Consider the following 12,188-nt stretch of genomic DNA (forward strand, 5'->3'; position numbering starts at 1 on the left):
GAGAAACAGCATTAAACAGTATTTTTCAAGCCATGCTGTGAGTCAAAATCACTGGAACCCCACATGCTGATTTACTGACTCAGAATATGTTATGTGTGGGCTTGGGAATGTAGGTGGTTTTTTTCCCCTTTGAAAAGCTCCTCTGGTGATTCTGATGCATAAAATTTAGGTAAGAACCAAAAGAAAAGATGTAACTTTGTTTTAAAAAGTCTCTCATGCACTCTCTTAATATGTTATACATACAGCTGATGACTAAACAGTCAAAAGAATTTAAGGAAACATAATAGTCCAGTTATTGCCAATGAAAGAGAAATGGCTGGTGACGTTTTGAAGGTTCACTCTGAGATTACTTGCCAAGCTGGAAGTGAAAACAAAGTGACCTAAACCTAAGGTTCATGAAGTTGTGGCCTTTGTTCAATAATTGTCTATTTCTGTGATCACATTCCCGAATTTCATAGAAATGGATTCAGAATCTCAGAGACTAAACCTTTTTGAAAACAAATATTAACTATTATTTAGTTTTAAAATGGCATTTGACAATAATGTTAAGGTGCTTTCCTTGGAAATCAATCTTGCCTGACCAGTGAATTCTTCTGAAAGTTACAGAGGCAAATAAAATATGATTAAATGAAAGCAGAAACTTTCCTACTCTTTACCATCCCACCATGACAAAGACTGCCAAGCACAATTGTGCAAGATGTGCATGGCACAAATTGTCAGCCGTACCCAGGGGTCCTGAACCACTACCACCGATGACCTCCAGTCATGGCAATTAGGCATTCTTTTGTACAGCAGGAGTCCCAGTCAGAGCTGCTATCATCTTTCTAAGTAGGAAATTTTCAGTTTTCCACTGAAAAACTGCCAGTGCAGGGGAGACAGATGGAGATCAAATCCCCTGTGTCGCAGGAGACATTTTGTTCCCTGTACACTGCTGAGAGCCTTCCCACAAGTCTTCTTCTGGGCTGCCCTGGCATCTCAGGCCGCATTTGTGCAGTGAGGCCCTAAAATCGTAACAAAGCACTGGCAAATGGACCCCCACTTAAATCTAAAAACAAAGCCAATGTAATTCACACAAATACCATTTCAATTTGGTACAGTTAAATTTCAAAACATAACTAGACTTCACACAAAATCTGACAAAGACAATAAACTAGTATCTACCAACAAGGCTGTCCTCTTTTTGGCTTTCTTTCCTTCAAGGAGTTCTCTCAACCTTATCTCTTTATCTGTTTTTGTTGCCAATTCCCAACCTCTCTGCAAAGCTCAACATCTGGCTATCTAATTGCTTACTGGACATTTTTATCTCAGTATCTCAAAGGCAGCTCAAATTCCATTAGTCTGAAATCTCATCATCTTCCTATGATGAGTAGCACCACCATTCTTCCAGCCACCTGAGAGTCACTCTAGATTCCTGCCTCACTCTTATCACTCACTTGCTAACCAAGTCCCATTGGTTTTAACTCTTTTTTTTTAAAATTTCTATCTTAAAATTTATTTTTTATTTTTACATCTTTATTGGAGTATAATTGCTTTACAATGGTGTGTTAGTTTCTGCTTTATAACAAAGTGAATCAGTTATACATATACATATGTTCCCATATCTCTTCCCTAACTCTTGTTTCTTTCCTCTCTCTCTGCTGCTTTAGTTCAGGCTCTCATTATCTCTAATCCAGACCAATCAAATAACCTTGTAAATCACTTTCTTGCCTCCAGGCCTGCCCCACCAAAGCATCCTCCATACTGCCACTGTGATCTTTGTAAACTTCAAATCTGATCACGTTGCTTTCCTGCAAGAACAGTTCAGTGGTTGGCTTCCCAAGGCCCCCAGGACAGTCTAAAGGTCTTCCATACTCTGCCCTCCTCTACTGCTTTTCTCCACTGTCATCTCGTACTATATCCCTCAGGCTAACAATTCTGAAGTATAAGTGGTTCCCTCAAAGCAGTATGCTTTCTCATTCCACTCTTGCTTTAGCTTCTGCTGCTGTCTCTTCCTAGTTCTTTGTCTACATGGGGAGACTTACCCCTCCTTCAAGACTCAGCTCAAGTCCATGAAGGCTTTCCTTCATATCAGTGTAGTAAAATTACTGTTAATGTTATTGTAGTTTAAAAAGTCTTTCCAAACAGATTTATAGCCAGAGAGAAAAGAAGTATTACCAATAAATGTTCGCAGACAGCGCCTGTCTCCATAAACCTCCCATAGCTGGAGAAAAAACAACACACAGAAACATTAAATTTAATACAAGACTTTGATAAAATGACAACTATCAATCACTAACAATAGTCGTATGCCAGCTATGTATGTGCATATCTGTGTGTGTACAGGTTATTTAACCAAAGGCATTATATATCATTAAACATATTGTTCAGTGCTGTTAGTGACTTGCACTATTTGGACTACACACATACGCATGTGCACACACATACACACACACTTTAAAGCTAAACTCTGAAATCAAGAGAACTTAGATGGAGCTTATACAGGTGGTTTTCATTTTCTTCTTGTTCTTTTCTGTATTTGATATATTTTCTATGATGAAAAGTTTCTACTTATGTAATACTATGAACTACTTTTAAAAGAATTATGTTATTAAAATATTATAACATTTTGGTACTGAGAGGTTTTTTTTTTAACTTTTCTGAAGTATTAACTTATAAAAGCTGTTATGAAAATGATAATCTAGACTAAAATATAACAAGTTCATAATTCTGATCACATCTAAAGCGAATTAATACAATAGCTTTGAAACTACCTTTATTATTGCCTGCCTCAAATCCAATCCTTGACAGTGTTGCTAATGATCTAAAATAGAAAGCATTTCCTGGCCACCCAGTGCCTACAGGATAAAGTCTCAGTTCCCATAGCATACCAGGAAAGGACCCTAGGTCCTGGTCCTTTGCCTTGATTGTAGTCATTCTATGCCTCTCAGATTTTACACTCTAGCAGTCACACCACTTGCGGTTTTCAGCACATACCATGCTGATTCATTCTATTTACTCCTCTCAGACATACTCTACTCCCTATGCCCTTCCCCTGCTTACTTAGTTACCTTCCTATTGAGGTATGCTTCCTCTCTGAAACCAGAATACCTTGCATCTGCCTCTACAATGATCATTTACATCATAACGAAACAATCACCTTAAGAGCAGGGACAGTGCCTAAACAATTTTTTTTAAATTTTATTTATCTATCTGTCTTATCTATTTATTATTTATGACTGCATTGGGTCTTTGTTCCTGCACGTGGGCTTTCTCTAGTTGCGGTGAGCAGGGCTACTCTTCGTTGCGGTACGCAAGCTTCTCATTGTGGTGGCTTCTCTTGTTGCTGAGCACAAGCTCTAGGTGTGTGGGCTTCAGTAGCTGTGGCACGCAGTCTCAGCAGTTGTGGCTCATGGGTTCTAGAGCACAGGCTCAGTAGTTGTGGCTCACAGGCTTAGTTGCTCTGCGGCATGTGGGATCTTCCCAGACCAGGGCTTGAAACCGTGTCCCCTGCATTGGCAGGAGGATTCTTAACCCCTCGCCACCAGGGAAGCCCCTAAACAATTTTTCATCCTCAGTCCTTTGCACATAATAGGTACCTAATAAATGTTTACAGACGTGAACAAATTAAATTCTATGCTGGTCAAACAGAAGACCTTAATCTCAATTAACAGTCTGTATAAACTGCAAGTTAAAGGAAATAAGTCTTTTTACTCCAAACTGTTGTCCGGTCATTTTAAGCCACTAAGTTGAGGTAAATGCCTAAATGGTTGCTCTCATCAAAAAAAGCTGCCTTTATATGTTGTTACTACCCATGAATTATTTACAAAGAATAAAATTTTCATGAGTCAACTTTCCAAGACTCAAGAGCACTATAGGGTTGATATTTATTGACCAGTATAATGATCCAGACACAGAAGACATAAAAAAGATAAAAACCATGCTTCCAGATTTAAGTTTTTAAAAGGCTTTCCCATATTCAAGTTGACATGTATTGGCAAGTGAGTTTTTCTACCACACATTCTACAGCTGAACATCAACTAAAGTTGGACCTTCCCAAGACTATAAAAAGTGTGAGAAGAGGCTGGGAGCAATTCTGCTACTAGCATTTAGAAGAAAAAGGGTGAATTACATTATCTGCTCTCTAAAAATGGGTTTTCTATCACATGTCCTCTCTACCTTTAAGGTACTAAGGAACAAATGAACTCAGTTACATATCTAAAACCTCTATAAAAATGCATTATTGGTGATTAAATATTTATGTGCCTAAAGCCAATGTGATTGATTATGTCCTAATCAGCTATCTAAGCTTACAAAGAGCCTAGCCAAGGGCCTCCCTGGTGGTGCAGTGGTTAGGAATCCACCTGCCAATGCAGGGGACACGCGTTCGCGCCCTGGTCCGGGAGGATCCCACATGCCACGGAGCAACTAAGCCCGTGCACCAGAACTGCTGAGCCTGCGCTCTAGAGCCCGTGAGCCACAACTACTGAGCCTGTGTGCCACAACTACTGAAGCCCGTGCGCCTAGAGCCCGTGCACCGCAACGGAGAGTAGCCCCCACTCACCTCAACTCGAGAAGGCCTGCGCATAGCAACAAAGACCCAACGCAGCCAAAAAATATAAATAAAAATTTTAAAAAATTAAAAAAAAAAAAAAGAGCCTAGCCAATTGGACCACAAAGCCATATCTGAATCAACGTGTTTGGAAGCAGTTCATAAACTGCTGCATTCACAGGGCTTAAGAGAAAATAATTAGCCTCTAATTGCCTAACAAACCCAGATTTATCTATAATAACCGAATAGATTTAACCAAAGCACTAGCTTTGTAGCACTCCTACTCTGTTACTGAAAACTCACCTTAATTTTACAGTCCATGGAACAAGACAGCAACAAATGGCCAGAGAGAGGAAACAATCTGACTGCACTGACGCCCTGTAAAAAGGAATTAAAATTATGTCAGAAGCATTTGAAATCTCAGCTAAAATTAAACAGAAGGGAAAGACAGTGTATTTTTAAGCCACCTAATTTACTATTTTTCTTCATTCTAAAAATCATACCCTAGAATAACCTTCGTTAGTATTCTAAGAGCAGCCCTTTGGACGCTAAGCTTTTCAAGATTTTTTTTTAACCTTCATTACCGACTTCCTCACCCAAGGGAATTCTTGGTCAATCATGTTACTAATGCCCTCACTCCTCTTCCTTCTTTTACTCAGTACCTTTGCTCTTTGCTAAGAGCTGGAAATTATCAGTTGGAACAGTGCAGATGACAAAGAATAGTAACATCAAAATTTTCAAGTGTCTTTGTCTCTGCATCAGTTTAAGAATATCATAGTGTATAAACCAGGGAGCATCTAATCTTCTTTGAAGTGTGATAACTCTAATTGCTAAGGTAAAATTATTGAGGCTTTTGTGCTAGTATCAGCCCATTACTCACTGACTTGGTGCCCAAGAGGAAGAATATTATGGCAGGAACTTGGAGGCGAAGGCCTGGGCTACCATAAGGGGATAGGACACCAAATCATGAATGCTTATGTCACGGCCCAATCAGATGACCTTGAAGACTGAGTATTCACTTGTGACTCATATGTGTTGGTACCGCCAGAGTCTGACTCCGGTTTATCTTCAGTTTGACCTCCCTGTTCTATCTTGACTTCTCTACATCTTTACTAGAAATATTGAATGTCCCACATCAATAGCTGAAAAGTTATGCTGGTGTCACTGTTATACATTACAACAAACAAAAACAACCAATTTGCTTACCTTTGTGTGTCCGGACCACACATGAATTTGTTTTTTGGGAAGATAACACTTCTCAGGTGGCACAGGTGACCGCAGATTAACACCAACATCCTGAGGTATGTGAAGATAGGACCTGCCTTGATAGTCATACATTTCTTTAACTGAAACAAGAAGGCAAAAGAAAGCAGTGAACAAATAAAAGCCATAGTCATGAAATCTACATTCTTAAAATAATAACAAACATTTTATTCATAGGGATATTGTTGCATATCAAGGTTTTGGTAAAAATACTCTGATGATGTTAAGACCAAGAGTCAGCTAAAATTTAACTGCCTGAAATCATAGCTATTATTTACAATTAGTGGTAGTATTTTAGAATCCCTAAATATCAAGAGAATATCAGACCTTTAAATAAGCTCTTACTTCTTTATCCAGTTACACATTTTAGTGGCATATACAAAGACTCCACTGCAGTACAATTACAGCGAGAGAAGAAAAGATAATACTTGGGCCTTGTGAGTCATTGGCAAAGAATCAGAAGCAAAACAGGATAAGAAGGAAGTTAAAACAAAACAAAAATATATCAACTACCCTTTTCCCTGCTTTCCTCCTTTATGTCCTTCCAGGTTCTTTTTCCAATCTCTTTTCTACTTTCAACCCAGATTTTACAATAAAGTCACATGTGAGAATTAAATGACATAGTATATATAAAGCATTTAGTAGCATGCTGCACAGAGTAAGTACTCAATAAATGTTGGCTATTATTGTTATTATGGCCACAAGCACCACAGTACTAAATAGACTCCTTGGAGATAAAACTGGAGCTTGAGAAGCTAAACGTGACCTCGTGAAACCTATATATTTGATAAGTGATATAACATTAGAATAATCAATACTATCAGAACTGAATTATTCTTTTAGTCTGGTAGTCACTACATAATTTCCCCGATATAACTAGTTACTAATGAACCAGGTAGAGTTTAGAATATAATTTATTTTGGTGAATATGCATTTCCTTCTACAAATCAAAGTAAGTATGAGAATCTTAATCTCCAGTCCACTTACATGAAAAACAAAGTTTATTCTTTTAAAGTATAATTTAGTAACAGTTACGAACTGTGATCATACCTGGAGAATATTTGGCTTGGGTTAAAAACAAAAGGTTAAAATGACTGGGGGAGGGCTTCCCTGGTGGCGCAGTGGTTTAGAGTCCGCCTGCCGATGCAGGGGACACGGGTTCGTGCCCCGGTCCGGGAAGATCCCACATGCCACCGAGCGGCTGGGCCCGTGAGCCATGGCCGCTGAGCCTGCGCATCCAGAGCCTGTGCTCCGCAATGGGAGAGGCCACAACAGTGAGAGGCCCGTGTACCGCAAAAAAAAAAAAAAAAAAAAAAAAGACTGGGAGACTAGTTATACATCAAAAAGAGTCAACTTTATCTTAGGAAAGAACAGACTGTGAACCATAATCTCCTTTATCTACCTTTAAAAAAAAATTCATTAGCACTTCAAAAAAAATCATCTGTGGCTATCTCTTTAATTAGAACATAGAAGAGGTTTGCTATAATTTCTTTGGGATGCAAACTGTCCAATATAATTCTTAATAAAATGAATTCTAGCAGCTGATTAGTAAAGGCAATACATATATTATGTGAACAGAGTAAATATCTGAAAGTTTATCATAAAAATGAGGAGGCATAAAAAATATATTACCATGTAAGATTGTCTTTTCCTCTCCAGGTTTCTCTTCTTCCTGTTTGCCTTTTTTCTGCCTCTTTGCTGTAATTTCATCCAATTCTTTTTGTTCTTCCTAAGGGAATTAAGGAGTGAACTTTTAAAATGGATGTTCTAGAACCCCATCCTGGCCAACATTGGTCATAAATTCTTTATAATGAGGCACACTTTTTTGGTGAGGCAATAGCCGCAAGTATGTCTCCCAGGATAACAATCTCAACTCTTTGGCAGACTACAAAATGGCACTAAACACACAGTGGGTACTAGTTAATACTTCTAAACTCATTGTATACAAAACCCATCCTTCTGGGACACCTAGAAAGTAATTTGATGTATTATGCTAATTATGTAAGTGAAAAAATGAGGCAATTAGAAAATCTAGTACCAGAAAAGACAGTGAATTTTAGTAGATGATGTTCTTCAGTAAACAGCTTTTAATAGTCATAAGGATATAAGCAGTGACTACAGATTTGTGACACAACTTTTGTGGGAGAAGCAGTAAAAGCAAGGTGGGGTAGTAGTAAATCCATATAATAACTGAGAAGTCAAAATAAATAAAGAGCAGCATATATGTATTACTGAGATAATTGGATGTGAGATACAGCTAGAATGTAAGCTTCATGAGGATGCGATTTTCTTAATCTTTTCCACTGCTATATCCCTATGACCTAGAACAGTGACTGGCTCATAGACAGTAGGATTAGGAGGTGGAGAGGGGCAAGTAGGGTTTTATAGTTTTACTTTATAAACTTCATAATATTATGAAAAAAAATAGACATACTACTTTGTTAAAATTTTAAAATAAATTAATAAATAAAACCCATCATGAATTCTAAAATCATAGAAAGGCTGATTCTGTAATTACTATCTGAATATCTGGCATCAGAAAATCAGCTACCATAGCACCTTAATAGTATTATCAAGGTGATTTTTATTAAAAATTGTTCAATATTGTATTTTAATTAAAAAGTATGGAAGATAATAAATCAGAAAAATATAAACAAAAATTATTCCAAAGAAAAACAAAGGAATTATTGTATTTTCTCTAAGGCAGAGAAATTCTGATGAGTCATTTGGTTCTCTAGGGAAACCTCGTTTATTAATATAGGTATCCTTCATAGAGACATAGCAGACACCTGAATTGGCAATGAAAAACATCACAGCTTACTTCTGAAGGTTTGGCTACATCTTTTTCATCCACATATTTTGCCCACGGTCCCAAGAAACCATCAATATTAGATGCATCATTTTCTTTGAATTTTTTCCTCTTTTCTATTTTCTTCTGACCAGTTTCAAACACAGTTAAACCTATATTAAAAACAAAAAAGCAGAGATCATAAATATGGATATTTTCTAAAGAAACAGCAATGTATATATTTATATATATTTATAAACACAAAATATTTAAAACACAAAACGAAACCTACATGAATCAAGATACACCAACTCATGCTATATAAAAAGAGACTCAACCTTCTGGGCAAAGCAGCTTTCTAACACTGCAATATGTTGCAAATTCTAGTATATGTGAAGGAAGAAAAGACCCAGCTATGTAATCCTGCAGTGGTACACAATCTTTTTAATTAATCACAGATCTTTATCTGTAGATTTTACCACTTTTTGAAAGAAACATAGCAATTTAATAATGCTGAATAATGATAAAGTTACCTTTGAAAGCAAGAATAAGCTAAAATTTCTCATTCAAAAGCTGAATTAGATAAAATTACATTAAATAATTAATAACTTTTCCTTGCTTCACTTGCTTCACTGTATTGTAATGCAACAATATAAATTAAAGAAGGTTTCACAAGAATCTGGTACTTCTTCCAGGTGATCTCAATCTAAACTTGACCTCTAATACCATAAATCTTAACAGTAAGAAGAAAAGAGGAAAGAGGATGTTTCTGGTTGGGATTCTCATTTGATCAGTAGGAGGTGGCATGCTGTGTGTAGTCATTAAATTGGAAAAAGAAAGGTTTACGGGAGTTAGTCAAAATTTAACTGCTAACTGAGAATCTAGCTACATAAAGATGTAGCTTGTAGAGGTCTAACGAAGAGAAAAGCTTAACCTATATTAATTCAAATCAGTTTCCTTTAAGCTGTGTTATAACAAAAGGTTGTTAAAATCCTATTTTAACAACAATCTAGCTCATAAACCATCATATAGGCTAGCGGTTCCCAACCTTTTTGGCACCAGGGACTGGTTTGTGAAAGAAAATTTTTCCATGGACCGGGGGGTGGGAGGGTGGGGATGGTTTGGGGATGATTCAAGTGCATTACATTTATTGTGCACTTTATTTCTATTATTATTACATTGTAATATATAATGAAATAATTATACAACTCATCATAATGCAGAATCAGTGGGAGCCCTGAGCTTGTTTTCACTTGCCACTCACTGATAGGGTTTTGATATGAGTCTGCAAGCAGTTGATTTATTATGGTCTCTGTGAAGTCAAACCTCTCTGCTAATGATAGTCTGTATTTGCAGCCGCTCCCCAGTGCTAGCATCACTGCCTCAGCTCCATCTCAGATCACCAGGCATTAGAGTCTCATAAGGAGCGCACAACCTAGATCCCTCACATGCGCAGTTCACAGTAGGGTTCGTGCTCCTATGAGACTCTAATGTCACCGCTGACCTGATAGGAGGTGGAGCTCAGGTGGTAATGCAAGCGATGGGGAGTGACTGTAAATACAGATGAAGCTTTGCTCATTCGCCCACTGCTCACCTCCTGCTGTGCAGCCTGGTTCCTAACAGGCCACGTACCAGCACCTGTGTGTGGCCTGGGTGTTGGGGACCCCTGATATAGGCTCTAGAGTTACTAAGTGCCTTCGTACAAACAGCATACTCTTTTTCTATCGAACATTTTATGGATAAGATTCCAAGGGGCCAATGAGCTTTGTGGCAAGTTAGCATTTAGAGTATGATGCTTTGTCTTAAAATAAGTACAAAATGAATACAAGTATAAACATATGTTTTAAAACACATATTCAAACTCAGACTTCAAAGCAACCCTTGAAAGACAATCTCCACAGACATGCATGATGAGATTTTTTTCTGCTCTCTTAAAATGGAGCTTGACATTAGTGTTGAGAAATAAACTGCTAAAATCAGATATACATTAGTTTTCATTTCTTCAATGATTTCCACAGGACTGGAACTGTGCCAAGAAATCACTCCCCACCCCCCAACCCCGCCACTACAGGTACGACTATCTTCCTTACAAGGTTGCACACCTAGTAAGTGGCAAAAGCAAGCTCCAAACTAATATTTCTATACATTGCTCTAAACTATATCCCACTATTGTCTCAACTTAAAAAAAAAAAATCAAGAGATAAATTACATACTAGTTTTTCCCTACTGTCCAAAGTCAATCTACAACCAATAAGTATAGGTATATATATGATATTAAATATTGATATTTCAAATAAATTACCTTGATTTTTTTCCGCTTCTTCTACAGAACCAATATACTTAGTAGACACTTGATGGTTATCTAATGAAGGGTCCAAGGCATAACCTGAAAGGAGCAAAGTACAAATTACTGACTCCATTTTTTTCCATTTACAATTCATTTTGATTCTATACACATTTACTCATTTTACATTTTCCTTCCCAGATGCTGAAAATGGTCTCTTTTTTTGTTTGTTTTCTTGTGACTTTATTTCTTCCTTATGTTCTGAAAGTATTACAGCTTCATTTATCATCAGGATGTACACACCAATAATTCTATCACAAGCAAACCAAATTTTCGATTGTAAAGTTGCTTGTGCAAGATAATTTCAAAGACCTTTCATTGTGTTGGATCTCTCTGAGCTTATCTCCAAAAGAGTTATCACTTTACTTTATCACATTCAACTGTCCACTGTTACTCTGAGGACTAATCCTTCTTTCATGAGCTATGTTTCTATTTAGAATCATTAACCCAAATCTCAGGCTGGACAATGAATGACTTCAGTAGAACAGATGAATCTAGCATATTGACATTACATTACTAACAGCCCGTTAGGCCAAAATATCAAACTTTAGTCTTAAATTTTCTAAGAGCTTAAAAATATACGTATATCATACATTCAGGAGTTTAGAAATCTTTTTATTTTTGGTAACAGATAATGCATGGTTTAGTTTATCAAGTTATATAAACTTTTAAATAATTTAAAAAAGAAATAGGGTAAGAAGAATTACATAAAATTTAGCTATTATTTTGCAAATGCTATTATCAGTAAAGATAGTCTTCCCTCCCAATGTAAAAATAGTATATTTCTACTTCATAAATCATTATTTATATTTCTTTGGTAAGAGCAGTAAGGATATCTATTAGCATATTTATGTACTCCTTCAGCTAGAGTGTGTAGCTACATATAAATGTAGTCTTCAGTGGTCTATGGGAACTTCAGGAAAGAAAGTCTGTATTAACTGAAATCAGTTTTTCTTCAATTGGGGGTGCTAGTATGATAAATGTTTGGTAAAATCAGTTTTAGTAATAATCCAGTATATTCACAAAAGAGAGCTAGATCATTAAATCAGTCTATGGCCTACAACCCATGTGAACAAGCATGAAATACTACATAAGAGTACTTGCGCATTTTTCTTTAGCGGTACATTCTAGTGAATGTAGCTAACAATTAAATTTTCTTATTTATTTATTTACATTTTAATTTTCCAGCTGAAGATTAAAGGGAACTTCTTCTGGGAAAAAGAAAAAGATTTGTCATTAAACATACTTTTCAGACAAGCTAAGCA

The 12,188-nt window shown here is 36.7% G+C and overlaps 1 protein-coding gene across 1 annotated transcript in view; it reads right to left on the bottom strand.

The window, feature by feature from the left end:
- The window catches only part of CDC40 (cell division cycle 40), a 54,866-nt gene that overhangs the window by 12,187 nt on the left and 30,491 nt on the right, over positions 1–12,188 (bottom strand). Inside the window, exons 4-9 of the mRNA XM_033418662.2 lie at positions 10,882–10,965; positions 8,613–8,752; positions 7,424–7,520; positions 5,735–5,874; positions 4,832–4,906; positions 2,155–2,200 (exon numbers count right to left, since the gene is read on the bottom strand). Coding sequence (XP_033274553.1) covers positions 2,155–2,200; positions 4,832–4,906; positions 5,735–5,874; positions 7,424–7,520; positions 8,613–8,752; positions 10,882–10,965 — 582 coding nt within the window. The remainder of the gene's footprint in view (positions 1–2,154; positions 2,201–4,831; positions 4,907–5,734; positions 5,875–7,423; positions 7,521–8,612; positions 8,753–10,881; positions 10,966–12,188) is intronic.

This window comes from Orcinus orca, chromosome 12, assembly GCF_937001465.1.
Source record: "Orcinus orca chromosome 12, mOrcOrc1.1, whole genome shotgun sequence".
Taxonomy (NCBI): Eukaryota; Metazoa; Chordata; class Mammalia; order Artiodactyla; family Delphinidae; genus Orcinus; species Orcinus orca.